The following is a 16949-nucleotide window of genomic DNA, read 5'->3' on the forward strand; positions in this document are numbered from 1 at the left end:
GTTCACCACCACCCTTTGGAGCCTACCTCCAAGCCAGCTCCCAACCCATTTCGTCAATGTGTCACCTAATCCTATAGAACTCATCTTGCTCAGTAACCTGCGGTGTGGTACGCTATCGAATGCTTTGCTAAAGTCCAGGTACACGATGTCCAGGGACTCCCCAATATCCAGCTTCCCCGTTACCCAGTCAAAGAAGCTGATCAGGTTGGATTGGCAGGATCTCCCCTTAGTAAATCCATGTTGTCGGGGATCCCGTAGATTCTCCTCATCCAGGATCTTATCTAATTGGTGTTTGATTAGAGTTTCCATTAGTTTGCTCACTATCGATGTTAGACTCACTGGTCTGTAGTTTGCTGTCTCCATCTTGGAGCCTTTCTTGTGGAGTGGAATGACGTTAGCCGTCCTCCAGTCCAACGGGACGCTGCCTGTACTAAGGGAGAGGTTGAAGAGCGCGGACAGTGGCTCCGCCAAGACATCACTCAACTCCCTAAGCACCCTGGGGTGCAGGTTGTCCGGCCCCATTGCCTTGCTAACCTTGAGCCTTGACAGCTCACCGTAGACACTGCTGGGCGTAAACTCAAAGTTACTAAACGGGTCAACTGAGCCAACCCTTGTCTGTAGCTGAGGGCCGAGCCCTGGCGCTTCTCGTGTGAAGACTGAGCAGAAGTATTCATTTAATAGTTGGGCTTTTTCCGAATCCTTTTCCACATAGTCTCCGTCTGGTTTCCTAAGACGTACAATCCCGCCTGAGTTTTTTCTTCTATCACTGATATACCTGAAGAAGGATTTATCTCCCTTCTGGATGTTCTTTGCTAGAGACTCCTCCATGAGGAATTTAGCCTCCCTGACTGCTGTTTTGACGGCTTTTGATTTGGCCAGGTAGTCTGCTCTAGAGTCCTGCTTCCCTGATTGTTTGTAAGAGATGAATGCTTTTTTCTTCGCCTTGATCAGGTCTGAGATCTCCGCAGTAAACCACTGTGGCTTATTGTTCCTTCGCCGTTTACTTACTGATTTTACATAGCGGTTTGTTGCTTCTTGTATGGTTGCTTTCAAAGTCGACCACATGTCTTCCACGTTATCGGTTTCTTCTTGGCTTTGTAGCGCCTGGTGAACGAAGTCTCCCATTTCTTTGAAATTTGTGTCCTTGAATTTGAGGACTTTGGTTAGTGTAGTAGATTTAGTGAAACCTTTCCTGATATTGAACCATACCATGTTGTGGTCACTGGAGGCCAATGTGTCGCCCACCAAGACCTCTGTGACACTTTCTCCATTGGTAAGTATCAGGTCCAGTATTGCCTGATCCCTTGTCGGTTCCAATACCAGTTGCCTGAGGCTTGCTCCTTTCATAGAGTTTAATAGCCTCCTGCTGCTGCCGGAAGCAGAGGTAAGTGTAACCCAATCCACATCAGGCATGTTGAAGTCACCTAGCAATACTGTGTCCCCACGCAAAGTGATATTTTCTATATCTTCGATTATTTCCATATCCAGGTCATCCTGTTGTCTTGGGGGTCTGTAAATTACGCCAAGATACAAGCATTTGTCCTTCCCTCTGGCCAAATTAACCCAAAGGGATTCCCCAGTATACTGGACATCTGAGATTCTCGTGACCTTAATGTCATCTTTAGTATATAATGCTACACCCCCTCCCTTCCTACCCTCTCTGTCCCGGCGAAGCAAGTTGTAACCCGAAGCACTTTCAAAGATTCTGCTTCTTGCTTCACGTGCTTGGATGCCAGACCAGACACTCGCAGAGACTCTGCTCCCTGCAAAGAGTGTGTAAGCTCAGACTGAGGCAAAGGAAGCGGCTCGACCTCGCGGGAGTCTGCTGAATGCCCAGGCTGGATGAAAGGAAGCAGCTTAGGTCCCATATTAGTAAGGAACTGAATGAATTGCTTCTCCAACATGGTCTGGAAGGAAGCCGGCAAGGATGGATCCGCGTCTGAAACCGGACCACCTGCTATGGCTGGAGGTTCCACCGAGGCAGTGTAAATGTGCTTCGACTTAGAAGTCTTAGGCACTTTAAGCACTACCGCTGGAACTTTCTGCTGAGCTATCTGACCTGAGGATACAGCAGGAGTCATCGAAGAAAGAGCCGCTGCAAACGATGAAGGTCTGATGAGGCTCGAGGTGGAAGCAGTAGAAGCAGGAGGAGTCTCAGTCGAAGGTGAGGCCGAGGGCGCCTTCGATGTCGAGGGATCGGAGGAAGAATCCATGCCTAACAGCTTCTCCACCAAAAGATGATGACGTTTAATGGCTCGAGGTTGAAGAGTAGCACAGCGCTCGCACGACTTCGGCTGATGTTTCGGCCCAAGGCACTTGAGGCACCGACGGTATGGGTCTGTAAGGGAAATCGCACACTGGCACTGGCTACACATCTTAAAGCCTGTGGCAGGCCAGGACATAGGAAGAAAAATAGCCGCCGCAAGATCAAAGTCCTTGGGCTGCGGCCGAGCGGCCTGCCCCGGTAGACGGATGGAAGAATGATTTTTTTTTTTTAACTAGAAATAAAAGAAATAAAGTAAGAACAGCGATTCTTCTCGGCTCCGCGGAAAACTGAGGAGATGCGCCCTATGCTGGGCGGGAAGGCACTCGCGCATGCGCGGTGCGGTCGACTCGAAACTTCTGGTTTCTTCAAGCAAGTCTGCTTGTGAGGTGTCCGCATCAGGGCTCCGTCGATGACGTCACCCATATGTGAAAATAGCTGCCTGCTTGTCCTGGGATAATAGTCGTTAGGGCTGAGGGAAACTACATGAACAAAACAAAACTGAAGCCACAGAACAATTTGAAGAAGTGGGGGGACTATTCGTCTCCCTTCTGTCTCTGCACGGATCTCCTACTCTGCTGCTTAGCCCCCCCCAACTAGTTTCCATGGCAACGAGACGCGGTAGTGTGCAAAATGGCGGAGGGAAACGGCAAACCGTCTGCAAAGTTTACTTTCCGTTTTCTCCCGCTTAAAGCGTGTCGCTGGTTGGAGAGCAAGGACGTGAAAGACCTGTTGGTGAAATGGTAGGAAAGCAGTGTGGGGAAAGGGGTTTTCATCTTCCTGGCTTTCGGGGTGGTCCGTCTGCTGCTGCTGCGCTGTGAGCGCGAGGGCGAGAGGTGATCTTCCTTTCCTCAGCTGCTACATCAGTTGCTTTCTGTGTTTTGTAATGGGGGAAATCAGAAAGCTGCTAAAATATATTGTTGGTGCTGACGGGAGGTCTGACAAGGTCTCTCTGAACCTACTTCAGGGTTCTTTCCTCCCCACCCCACCCCCTATTATATTCGGTGGAATTTCATCAAAAGGATATACCTTAGCTGAGATTCCATCAGCAACCGGGCCTGGGTGAAACGAGGATCCCGCGCATCTCTACCGCACAGCCTTAAAAATCGCTGTACCTCTGTTTTGGCCGCTCTCTCGGTCCGCAAAATCCCCTTTTTACCCTTTGATGATTCACTCCATTGAGTTGTTCAAAAGGCAGACGACGGAGCTTTTGTTCTAGCTGCCGTTTCTTCACGAGATCCTCGTTTTACCCGTTTCAATCCATTAAGCTGTGCTGAAAGACAAACGGCATTTAGCTGCCCTTCTCCAAGCGCTTAGCAATGTTTACAGCGCCATCCACTGTTGTCAATTATAAGTACTGCATCTGCATGATCTGTGGCCAAGAATAGAACTCCTCTATAAAGCTGTGTGCAAACAAAAATGATCTGCTAAGGCAGTGTCCCGCAACCTTTCTCGAGCCTTGGCTCGCTAAAGGTAGTGGCCGTGGCTCGAGGCACCTGGAAGTGCACAGATATCGCTGTGATGACATCACGCGCATCATGCATTGCCTTTGCAATCTACTGGTCGATCGCAATCGACCTTTTGGGCACCCCTGACCTAATGGTTAACCAAAAATTGAACTACACAAAGCACACTGTATGCTTCGCAACATTCATTCCTACCCTTGGTCACACATGCAGAACACAGATAACCCCTATACAAATACAGGACCACAAACTAAAAGTACTAATACCATGCATGTGCGTCCTGTGGTTTGTGACCTCTAGTTTGCGGCCTATTACTTAGGCCAGGGTAATTTATTAACCCTCTCCTTTACTAACAAGTAGCGCGGGTTTTAGCGCTGGCAGCGGTGGTAACTGCTCCAATACTCAAAGGAATTTGATGAGCGCTGGAGCAGTTACCTCCGCTGCCGGTGCTAAAACCCACCCTATGCGTTAGTAAAGGAGGGGGGGTAAGATTTGAAGAGGATGTGAGAGCTGAGTTTGGAGAGCCTTGGTGAACCTAACACCCAATAAAGTGCAAAAAAATAATTTATAATAATTAAAAAAAAAAAAAATCTCCTGCAGCTGATTGTGATTTGTGATGGGGCAGTTCTACAAGTGAAGGGTAGATTTTTTTTTTTTCAATGAGATATTCATTAAAATGCTGAGGGTCAACACGATGATGGTTCTAGCATTACTGAATATCTCATAAGCTGCTGTTATTTACAAATTTGAAAAAAAAAATCTTAATCTCACTGAAAAAAAATCTACCCCTCTCCTGCAGAACTGCCCCATTACAATCTACTGCAGGAGACTTTATTTTTTAAATAAATGGCTTTTTTGCACTTTATTGAGTGTTAGGTTCACGAAAGCTCTCTAAACTCAGTTCTCACACCCTCTTCAAATCTTAATAAATTATGAGAGAGCTAGGGAGGGCCATGGAAGTGACTGAATCTGATGTTTGGAACCCCTGCTACTTGCTTTAAGTAAGAACTCACTTAACACAGCAGTGTAATTAAAAACTTCCCAGTTCAAGGAAAGCCAATAGCAGCAAGTAAATATTCTGGAATGGGAGCTCAGATGTACAGACTGAAAGAGACAAAGATGGGTGGTTGATTTTCCACATTTTGAATGGCAGCAGACAGAGAAGGAAAGTTAATTTTTAATAACATGAAATTGCCAATAGGCTTGCACCTCAGTTATGTATGTTTTTAAAGTAGACATTGCTTAAAAAAAAAAAATAAGTAAAACATATCAAAAACAATTTTAAAGGGACACTGGAGAGGAACTTAAAAAAGCAGTAATTCTTACCCTTCACGTGTGCCGCTGACAGCTGCTTCAGCATCCCTGCCCTGATGAGGCTCGCCTCTGAAGAGGCTCACCGTAGCTTTAATAGAACTGAATGGGAGAACCAAGCTTCCGCTGTCAGTGGCGCACATGGAGGATCGCTCAGTCAAGGTAAGTATTACTGCTTTTTTAGGTTCCTCTCCACAGTATCCCTTTAATGAAGGTTTATTATTAGATATGTACATCTTCTATATTAGTGATTGCAAATTTTGGACCTGCGCAACCTTTTTTTTTGCTCATCAGCTAGCGTTAGTTTTTTGCAGCCCTATAAAAAAAATTTTCTTCCAATGCAGCCCAGGGAAGCCAAAAGGTTGGACACCCTTAATCTAAAACCAATGGTTCCCAACCTCAGGCCAGTCGGGTTTTCAGGATAACCCTAATGAATATGCATGAAAGAGATCTGCATATAATGGAGGTACCAGGCATGCATATCCATAAGGGCTATCCTGAAAATCCAACTGGCCTGGGGGTCCTAAAGGACAGGGTTGGGAACCACTGATCAAGACAGTGTGCGGAGATCTCCAGTGTGATCTTGGCAGTTGAAAAATGGATGAAAGAATTCAATCTGAAGCTAAATAAGGAAAAAACAAGTCTTTTTTGCTACTCCAAGTAAACTTAAAGAGGAAAATGTATTACTATTAGGTCTCCATTATCCTATAATAAAAATACTAGGAATCCATTTGGACAGAAGTTTGACTATGAGAACACAGGTTGAAGCAGTGGTCAAGAAGAGATTTTTTTTATACAGGAACAAATTTGTCCAAATCCTCATCAGTTCTATCTCCGTCCCTGACCCATCCCTATCCCTGCAAGCTCTGTCCTCATAATGGGACATATACTAATCACTCCAATCCCCAAAGATCAAAAAGCCTCCTCAGCACTGACACCCAATTTCAGACCCATAGCAAGCATTCCCCTCTTCACAAAGATACAGGAAGGATTGGTCAACCTTCAACTAGTCAATTACCTGGACAAATTTAACCTCCTTAGCGAACACCAATCAGGATTCAGAAAAGGATACAACACAGAAACTGTCCTAGCCTCCTTGCTGAACCACCTTTATGATCTCTTTAGCAAAGGCAAAAGCGCACTGATCCTACAATTAGATCTCAGCAGCGCGTTCGACCTGGTAGACCACGAAATCATGCTACTGTGCCTTGAAGCAATGGGAATCTCGGGAAAGGCAAAGAAATGGTTCCAAGAGTTCCTAACAAACAGATCCTACCGAGTAATCAGTAATGGAAACTACTCTAAACCATGGAAAAACCCTTCAGGCGTGCCTCAAGGTTCCCCCCTATCCCCCACACTTTTCAATATCTACATCGCCTCCTTAGGTCACCTACTACAAAAACTAAATTTAATATACTACATCTATGCGGACGACATATCCATCCTTATACCCTTAAACGACATCACAAAAGAAACTGTAGATAATCTCTCAAACACAATGACCGCAATCGATAAATGGACCACTAATTTCAAACTAAAACTAAACGCAGAGAAAACAAAAGTCTTTCTGGCTAGTCCCAATGACAAAATTACGAAAACATCGATAAAAATAAACAACCACGAATACCCAATTTCCAAAAACATAAAAATACTGGGTATCACTCTTGACACTCACCTAACTATGACTGACCACACAAACTCACTTGTGAAAAAATGCTTTTATACGCTATGGAAACTAAGAACCATAAAAAAATTATTTGACCCTTCATCATTCAGGTTGCTGGTACAGGCACTGATCCTATCCCTTCTTGACTACTGCAACATCATCTACCTAGGCATCCCACAAAAAACAATAAAAAAACTAAGATTAATACAAAACACCGCCGTTCGCCTAATTTTCGGACTTAGAAAAAACGACCACATCAGCCCCTACTACAAAAAGCTGCACTGGCTTCCAATAGAAGCGCGAATTCTATTCAAATTCGCTTGCACCTGTTTCAAACAAGCCTGGGGACTAGCACCTTCATACCTACAAACTCACTTCACCCTACACAACCCCACAAGAACGACCAGAAACAAAAACATCTTTGCATACCCAAAGACCACAGGCTGCAGATACAAATCCTTCTTGGACAGAACCTTTAAGTTCCAAGCGAACAGACAGCAAACCTGGCTGAAAAACCACATAAACGAACCAAATATGACTTATAATACATTCCGCAAATCGATCAAAACCACCCTATTCGCTAAATTCATTGACTAAAACGGTCCCCTCCCCCTCTAAGACCCCCCTCATGGATGTTCTAAATCTTTCAGACACTCATTACCCTTAGATCTCCAATTAATATGTAAGTTTACCATCTAGACTATTGTACGGCATCTAGACTCTTTGTTCGGTACTGTATTTAAACTTATTGTATAGTATTGTATTTAGACTTACTGTATTGTATTATATGTGGACTTATTGTATTGTATTAGCATTGTACTGTACCTTTGTTATTCGCTGAATGTCCAGCCTTCTTACATTGTAAACCGCCTAGAAGTCGCCTGACTATGGCGGTATAGAAAAATAAAGTTATTATTATTATTATTATTATAATCCTGCAAGCTCTGTTCTCATCTGCACAAGCCTTGAACACTTTAAAATCATAAGAGTTCAAGGCTTGTAAAGTGTTTGAGGTTTGTGCAGATGTGGACAGAACTTAAAGGGATAGGACAGGGACAACCCATGGGGACGGGACCAGGATTGAGATAGTCATTCTTTACATTGCGCTCATTAAAGGCTTGGCTCCATAATTATTCTTTTCAATTGTTAGTGCAATCTTTAGCTTCATCTGTATTAGACTACTGTAGCATTGTTTATTTTTCTGGTTATCAAAAGCACTTTCAAAGATTGCAATAAATTCAGAATGCAGCAGTTTGATTAATTTGTAAACTGAAAAAAAAAACTGGTCATGTCGCACTTTATCTTTTAAAATTGTTTATTATACATTTGATATTCCACTTAATACAATAGTTCAAAGCAGCTTACAAACTAAAATAAAATTAGGTACTTGAGAAAAACTACCTTATCTATCCCAAAGGCTCACAATCTAGCTAAAGTACCTGATTAAAATAAAAATATGTAATAGCAAAATACGAGTATAATACATTTCCAAGATCAAAAATAAAAAATAGAAATAATGAAAGACAGGACAATTTTTAAATTTGGTTTTTATTATAAAGCACTTTATGGTTTATTGCCTAGCTATCTGATTGAACAATTTTCTTTTAATGTTTTTAACACGTTCTTCCCAAAATCTCACTTTTTTTTTGTATTCCCTACAATAAGGAGCTGTCTGAAAACAAAATACCATATGTGGAAAGATGTTATTTTATCAGTAGGAAGGAAAGTTTGGCTCCCAATACGAGTTTCCCCGACTTATCAACATTATAGGAAACCTTTGAAAACCTATTTATTTAGACTGCTTTGGGGGAATGATATTGATTGAATGTTAACCTGTATTGTTTACATATGTACTTCTCTTATGTGAACTGCATAGAACTGTAAGATGTTTGTGGGATAGAAATAAAGCGTTATGTTATGTTAAATGCTACATGGTTAATAGATATAATATAGGACATGCAGCATCCAGTACGGTCTAATTCTGTTAGAATGCATTCATTTAGTAAAAGGACTTCTAAATTCATTAAAGTCCAGTCAGCATTTTTTTTTGACCCCAGCAAACCTGCAATATTACTGTCAAGCATAGATTATCCAATTGGTTAACAAACTGCATCTTCTTAGGTCAAAGCAGGTCTGACCCTAGTTACGGCTCATATAGTCTGAACCATGCATATTTTGGTAGCCTGCTTGAGGTTGGCCTCTATGAAGGGGATTTGCAGGGATGTGATGTGAACTTTTTAAAATTAACTTTTATTATTTAAATACAACAAAACAGAAAACCAACATGCTTAGCATCCATATGTCGCAAAATTTGTACCCTTTCTCTTTGGTACAATGTTAATGATAATCTCCTGATGCCTTATTACACCTCCCACCTCCCAAGAAGGCTGCAAAAATACACATATCCAGAGCACCAACTAAAACTTACGTATTAAAGTCCCTCTCCAGTTCTCTCAGTCCACTGTACCAATGGGTCCCAAATTTTTGCAAAGGACCTCAATCTTTTACGTCACAGGACTGTCAATTTAGACATATGACAAAGTTCACTTTAGCCAGCACTTGCTGATGAGCAGGTAATGTTTTAGCATCAGCATGGAAACAACTCACAAGTCTTAAGAGTAGATGTGACATGGACTTTAATCCATATGTTCACATCTCATTACTGTTTGGAGATGGATTTCTGATATGATAGTTTGTCCTCTGGAATCTCTTTAAGGTTTTGAGTCCAACTTCATTGCTCTAGGGTCCGTTTTATTTCTAGACTGTCTAAAATGATCAGCAATAAAACAGAAAAGGAGTATTGTTGCTAAAAATAAAGTTTATTGTGTCTGCCTGTTGGTGACATCTTTAATATATATATTTTTTTCTTTCTCATGTTTCTATTGAAGGCAGTGTGGAGCTAGTGATCCTCATCTATGAGAACTTGCTGTCCTGCTTACCCCTAGAATAAACCAAGTTCCTTACTTGTAGCAAGTGTTCTCCATAGAAAACAGGATACAAATTTTCACATATCCGATCATTTCCCCTTGAAATTGTCTCCTGCTTATAAAGGCTGAGGATGTCCCACACAACAATGCAAGGCAAAAAAATGGCATACAGATGCAGTAAGGTCTTTCAGTAGCTTCCAAAAACTTTTCTAGCTGAAAAGACCTCTTTCCCCACATAGGCTATCTCAAATGACATTGTCCATCCATGAGAACTTGTGTTCACAAAGAATACTGGCAAAAGGTAAGTAACTTGGAGGTCCTTCTACCAAGGTGTAATAATGAATTAGTGTGCGTTAAGCACTGTGCAACCAATAGGTAAACAGTGGGCATTGTGGCATTTAGAGTGGCTAAATCCGTTAGCACACTTAGTAAAAGGACCGCTTGGTTTTATAGCTCAGCATAGGATTTGCTAACACTTAATTAGAGAAATACCATGTGAGAGATAAATTATAGAAAATTTGTAAAATATGTGTTTTAACACAGTTTCCACATTTTCATTATTTAAGGTCTATGTATGGTAGAATAGCAGTCCAGGCTTTCAGTTTTGACCAATATTTCCAGGCATATCAAAAGGATGATTTTGTTCTGGTAGGTATGAAGTTTTTCCTTCAATTATAATGCTTGCTATGATATAGGGCTCTTTTATTTTGCACTAAATTACTATTTAGAGTAATAATGTATGTTAGTCTTCATAATATTATCCTCCTGTAATTTAGGGTTTATAGCTTCATTTTTAGATCTCATTCCTGATGATCAGTATTCTGATTTAATTCCAATGTGTTTTAATTCCTTTCTTTTCATATCTTTTTAACCTGTAAAGACTCCTTTTTAAAACAATGCCTTTTGCTTAGTTTTTAGGTTGGTTTTTTTTTTTTTAGCTTATTTTTGATTGATAAACAGGAAGAATTAGGCTCACTAGTAGGTGACATTATCCAGTGGTGCGAGTGATGCTGTCCCACAGCTCAAAGCTCGTGTAAAGTTCTGAACATCTGCAGTCCTTCTTAAGCACAACAGTCTCCTCAGTACATCAATTTTGCTGAATGAACACTAAAAAAGCTCTCCTGTTTGTTTTTGATTCTACATTTAATAAAGTACAGTTTAGTTTGCTAAATATTCAGAACTGGATGATACATTATCAGTTGGTGAATAATGTTCAGTAGAAGACCCCTCAAACTATTTGAGTTTGATCAGTCAAATAAGATTAAAACTATTTAATAACTGTTCCTCCAGTCCCAGTGTCTATCAGACTACTGAGGAAGATAGCAAGGTTGCTTACCTGTAACAGGTGTTCTCCGTAGACAGCAGGGGAATACAGCCACACTTGAAGGTGAAGTCCAATGACTGAACCAGCCAGCATGGTTAAAAAGTGAAGTGAAGTAAGCTATTAAAGTTGAAAGAACATCCTTCAAAAATGGAAGAAGAATCTGACTGAAGATAATGGGAAAAACCATTAGGAATGTCAGGTCAAATGCAAAGTGCTGATAAGGAGGACAAAGAGAGACTATGAAGAGAAGATTGCATTGAAGGCAAAAACACACACAATAAAAACCTTTTGTTAGGTATTTTAGAAGCAAGAAGCCAGCAAAAGAATTAGTTGGACTGCAAGATGACAGAGGGGTAAAAGGGGCATTTAAGAAAGACAAAGCCATAGCAGAGAGACTAAATTAATTATTTGCTTCACTCTTCATTGAGATACCAGTGCCAGAGGTGGTGGTGGTGAATTTGAGGTACTGAAACAAATCTCTGTAAACCTGGAATATGTAATCGGGTAATTTGATAGAGTAGCAGATCACCTGGACTGGGTGGTATACATCCTAAAGTACTGGTAGAACTAAAAATTGAACTTGCAGAGTTAGTATAGTAATAAGTAATTTATTTTTAAAATCAAACCCAATACTAAAAGATTGGAGAGTGACAAATTTTTTTAAGGGTTTTAGTGGTGAGTCAGGAAATTATAGATTAGTGAGCCTGGCAAAATGGTAGAGACTATTATAAAGAACAAAATTACTGAGCATATACATAGGCATGGATTAAAGAAACAAAGCCTCTGCAAAACTATTTCTCCATCCTAAAGTGTGTTTTAGTTAAACTTCAACCTTCAGCAAAACCTTTGGTTGTTGCTTCATACATTTACTTTATACTGCTGTCTGGTCTAGTTCTTAATTGGGTCAGTGCCTTCGATTGAGCAGTACTGAACAATCTGTTCATATAAGCTAGTCAGCTGTCATATATGCATGTGATCGGGTTGCTGCTCATTTGAGCCCATGTATAGTTGAGCTGATTTAAATACTATTAGATAAAGAATCAAGTTGTTCTGTTGTAGGAAGTGAATTTGAAGCAAAGGTCTAAACATGCCAAATATTCTGACAATTTTCTCAGGCAAAAGGAAGTCCTGAGCTTGGGGGTCACCCAATTGTATGTCTGATTCAATCTAGCTTCTTAGTAGAAGAAGTTGCTTGCCTGTAATAGTTATTAATCACAGATTGCAAGATTAATCGGGGCACTCGATCACACCCACTTCCACAAGATTGGATTCTGATGTCTAATCTAACTCAGTGGACTGCTGTGCATGCTCAGAACTTTACAGTAGTTTCAAACTCAGAAGGAGCTGTTACATCCTAGTACCATTAGATGATGTCACCCACTTGTATGCCTGATTAATCTTGCTGCTACAGAAAACACATTCTACAGATAAATAATTTGCCTTCCCTAGTTTGTATGATTTCATACAGTGGTTCCCACCTGCACCTACAAATCCACCTTTGTCATTTCTCTCCTGAGCCTAGTGTTTGTTGATTATTGACACTGCAGTAACAAATTTCAGCTAAATCCACTGAAAGAAAGGGCATCTAATAACATCTGGACAGACACTGGCAGAAATGGGCACTTTGCACTTATGAAAGTTATATAAAAATATGATTGTTTTATACTGATACACTTGCATGTTTTTATATTAATTATGCAAGCCTAATTTTTTTAAATCATATAAGATCTGATTCATTAAGCCTTTTTCTAGATTCAAATTGGCGGATCTAAAATCTTATGGAAAAACTGGATAATTGCAGGCATTCGAACTCTGAAGGATGTTATTTCTGATGATAAACTGCTTGAATTTTCACAGTTGCAGCATAGGTTGGCGGTATAGAAGAATAAAGTTATTATTATTATTATTATTATTATTATTAATAAATCACAAAGTTTTAAATGGTTGCAGCTGAAGCAGGCTATTCAGGTGGGGTTCCCTGAATGGAAAAATCTGAATAATCAATATAGTTTGGAGTTCCTTTGCTTTCAAGCAGATTTCCTGGGACATCAAGCCACAATGTGGTATAAATTACTTTCTGGATATATGAATAAAAAACCAAAAAATGGTCTTAGAGACATTGGAGACATTGAGATCAAGCAGCAAATTTCTGCATCTTAGTGGCCACGAATTTGGTCTTGGAGAATGAGATATACAGTGTCAGCATCTATGAGACAAACTTGGTTCTTTTTGTTGCATTGAGTGTTTTGGACCCCTGTTCATTTACAAAAGTTAGATAGTTCTAAGTCTAATAAATGCTGGCATTGTAATCTGGAAGTAGGGACATTAGACCATTTACTTTATTATTGTCCCTGTATTAAAAATTTTTGGAATTCAATTTGGACTCAACTAAATAGTCTATTAGAAAACCATATTGCATTATCCTATGATACTAATCTGTTTGGTATGTCTATGAGGGAAAAAAGTCAAATTTCATCGCATAATAACAAACTTTTATTAATAATGACAGGGGTTGCAATCCAGCATATTACTAATAATTGGAAAAATTATTCTAATCTTAATTATTCTTTTTGGAGGAATTCACTTTGTCATATTTATAAAATGGAAAGAGCAATCGCTTTGCAGAAAGGAAACTATGATAATTTTAAGAAGATCTGGGGGCCATTAGTTTGGTTTTGGTTTTAAATTCTTTATTCATTTTTGCATGTTACAACAAGTGTAGCAGTTAAACTCATATGAACTTAAAGATACACACTTGAAGGCCATTAGAAAGTTATTGTAATGAGTGAACATCATTTTCCTTTGTTAGGTATATATAATTATTGGGGAGGGGGTGGTTTTAGGGAAGAAAAATTTTATCTATTATAATATGATATGTTTCTACTTGAAATATGTTTATTTGAAGTATTTGAGGGTGGATGGGTGGTAAATTTTTATATTTTATGATTATATGAGAAAGATTTTCAAGTATGATATGTTTGCTATGTACTGCTATAATTTTGTACACTTGTTGATAGATTTAAAATAAATAAATAATTTTTTTTTTAAAAAAAAGCCTTTTTCTCATATACACAGAATGGGAGAAAAGTATTAGTGAATCAAACCTTCAGAGTATTTGCAGTGATTATACTATGTTTACTTATTCATGTTTTTGAAATTCTAGGCCTTTTTTAAAGATCTAAATGTAATTTCCAATTTGAAGTTACTTTCATATACTTCGGGAAAGTGGATGACATTAGGTAAGTGAATAAAATAGTTTAGCTTGAAAATTCTTTATTTAGTATGATTTAGCACAGGGATCTCAAAGTCCCTCCTCGAGGGCCGCAATCCAGTTGGGTTTCAGGATTTTTCCAATGAATATGCATGAGATCTATGTGCATGTACTGCTTTCAATGCATATTCATTGGGGAAATCCTGAAAACCCGACTGGATTGCGGCCCTCAAGGAGGGACTTTGAGATCCCTGATTTAGCATATATTTAGTTCTTAAAGGTCCAAGTCCAGCATACTGTCTCAAGTACCCAGCAGGATTCCAAGGAACAGAACCATTCTTTATGAATGAAGCCCAAAGATAACTGGTGTCTTTCCAAAGACTACATAACTAATGATGGTTGATGGATTTTTCCTTCTAGGGACTTTTCTAAATCATTTTTAAACCCAACTAGGCTAACCACATTGTTGTCCCCCCAGTAACAAATTCTATAGCTTGATTTACACAGAATAAAAAAATACTCTCTCTGATTTATTTTCAGTATGCTGTCTACTAGTTTCATGGATCATCACCTTCTTAATATCTAATCTAATCTAATCTAAACCTTAAGTTTATATATCATCTGAAAGTTTAAACAGCTGTTCCCTATTTGTCTATTACATGCCATTCTTGATTTTATAAACACGTCTATCATATCTCTTCTCAGCCTTCATCAGGCTGAAGAACTCATATGAGTATCGGAGCATTTACCTTGCTGATTCATGGTAGAAACCTCTACTGTGGCTTTGTAAAAGGGGGCCTTAGACTGTCAACAAGGTCCACACATGAAAAACTTAAAATACTGTTGTTGTCTGTTACACTCATATTGTTTATTCATCTGGAAAATAAAAATAAACTTTCCTGCTTTATCAGGTCCCAAACAATTTTTCAATTTGGAATGAATGAGTCCAAAGGAAGAGAACATTCTTTCTATGTTAATAGAAGAAGCGACTGCTGTTAAAAGTGAAATCATTACTTCAACAGTTTTTAAATCCAAGTGCTTAATAAATAAGCTGCACCAGTTCACTGTTATTCCTTTTTTTTAAACATCATCGGCAAACATATTTCTTGAACGGTTCCCCCTTAGCTCTGAAGTATATTATAGATGGCATTACAGATGGATGATTCCTGAATATCCACGTCATAGCTAATTTCTCTTCTTCAGCACTTAAGGTTTGACCCTGGTACCTGATATTGACAATATTTGCAAGAAAATGTGCTAGAGACAATTCTTGTCCCATTTGTTTTTTAATGCTTGTAATTTAATTCTGTCATTGTGCAGTTCTGTTTTTAAGTGCTTACTCGGTTCCTTCCAAATTTCAACAGCATCAGAAATAAAACAACTATTTTTCTGTATTTTGTTTAAAGCTTCAGAAATGGGTTTCAGGATTATCAGAATATCTTCAACATTTCTCTTAAGTCTGTAGATGGCAGTAGAGGAGAATGGTACAGATAAGAGGGATTTACCTGATGAACGGAGTTCACGGGGGGGGTAGCTTAGGGGGAGATAAGAGAGATAGTGGGGGGCTACACGGTGAAAGCACTTGTAAGTCAGTAAGAAGAGTTTGAATTATATTCAGAAACAGATGGGGAGCCAATGAAGTGATTTGAGGATAGGGGTAATGTGAGAATAGCAGCTCTCATGGAATATGAGTATTGTAGCAGTATTTTGAATGCTTCCCCCTTCCCTGATGTGTCCCTCTTCTACTGCCACTACTGTCCCCTAAACCATAATAGCCCCCACTTCTTCCCCCACTTCCGGACCCACCTACTAGATCAGAGCGATATGGTAAGCACAGGGGGCTGTGGGTTGGTCCAGGAGGGGGAGCTTCATTTGTTTGGTGAGGGAGGAAGGGGAGGAGCTCTTCTGGTTTGTGGGAGCTGTGACAGTGATGCCAGTAGAGGAGGAGAGACACCACAAGGGAGGGGAGGGGAAGGAAGGAAAGGAATGTCAGATACCATGGGGGAGGGAAGGCTGAAATATAAACTGTGATGTAATTTTTGATGGCTCTTTTTGGCCAAAAAAATCCTTGTTTTGTATTTGAGTATATTCAGTAGTTAAAAATTATTCACACCCTCTTTTTTGTTCCAACCTAATTTCTTTTAGGTACAGATGTGAAGAAAGTAGAAGCAAAAGATATTTCATGTACACAAATATCAATGTCATTCTTTGATCGCCTGTATTCTGAAGAAATTGTAAAAGAAAGTGGACATATTGTTAAGTGTTTGGATGAACTTTATAATGATTTTTATATCTCTCATGACCTACGAAAGGTAAATAAAGATTTGAAGAATTAGTTGATGTTTAATTGCTTTGACATTAACCCCCTCCTTTACTTCTTCAGGTCTCCTCTGTGTTGCGCTTTGAGGAAGAATCGCAGGAGACCCTGCATGTGGTGGACCCTCTGCTTTGTGAGATCCACTCTGCATACCACTCTTTTCAAATGCATCAGGATATTAGGGATATTGTCCTGGCGCAGTGGAAGATGCCGGAGGCGCCTTTTCCTTTTATGTGCTCCATGGCTTGTCTGTATCCCATCCTGGAGGGGGATAGGGATGCCTTGAAGGCACCAGTGGTGGACACAGTGGTCTCAGCTACCACCAAGTGGCATACATGCTGTAGAGGGCAGCTCAGACTTACAGGACTTTGAGGCGCGTAAGTTGGAGGCCCTTCTTAAGCAGTTTTGATGCCTCTGCCTTAGGGATCCAGGTGGCCATAAGTGGTGGTCTGGTGGCTTGGGCC

General features: G+C 39.9%; 1 protein-coding gene across 3 annotated transcripts in view; it reads left to right on the top strand.

The window, feature by feature from the left end:
* Positions 1 to 2727: 2727 nt before the first annotated feature.
* CFAP300 (cilia and flagella associated protein 300) overlaps positions 2728 to 16949 on the top strand; it is a 36607-nt gene continuing 22385 nt past the window's right edge. The window contains exons 1-4 of one of the 3 annotated variants that reach the window (XM_033947485.1): positions 2728 to 3006; positions 10200 to 10281; positions 14121 to 14196; positions 16314 to 16480. In XM_033947485.1, the coding sequence (XP_033803376.1) occupies positions 2897 to 3006; positions 10200 to 10281; positions 14121 to 14196; positions 16314 to 16480 (435 nt within the window). In that variant the 5' untranslated portion in view covers positions 2728 to 2896. Of the gene's footprint in view, positions 3100 to 10199; positions 10282 to 14120; positions 14197 to 16313; positions 16481 to 16949 lie in introns of all 3 variants that reach the window. The other 2 variants (XM_033947486.1, XM_033947488.1) reach the window with 2 other exon arrangements.

Source organism: Geotrypetes seraphini, chromosome 6 (assembly GCF_902459505.1).
Source record: "Geotrypetes seraphini chromosome 6, aGeoSer1.1, whole genome shotgun sequence".
In the NCBI taxonomy this organism is placed as follows: Eukaryota; Metazoa; Chordata; class Amphibia; order Gymnophiona; family Dermophiidae; genus Geotrypetes; species Geotrypetes seraphini.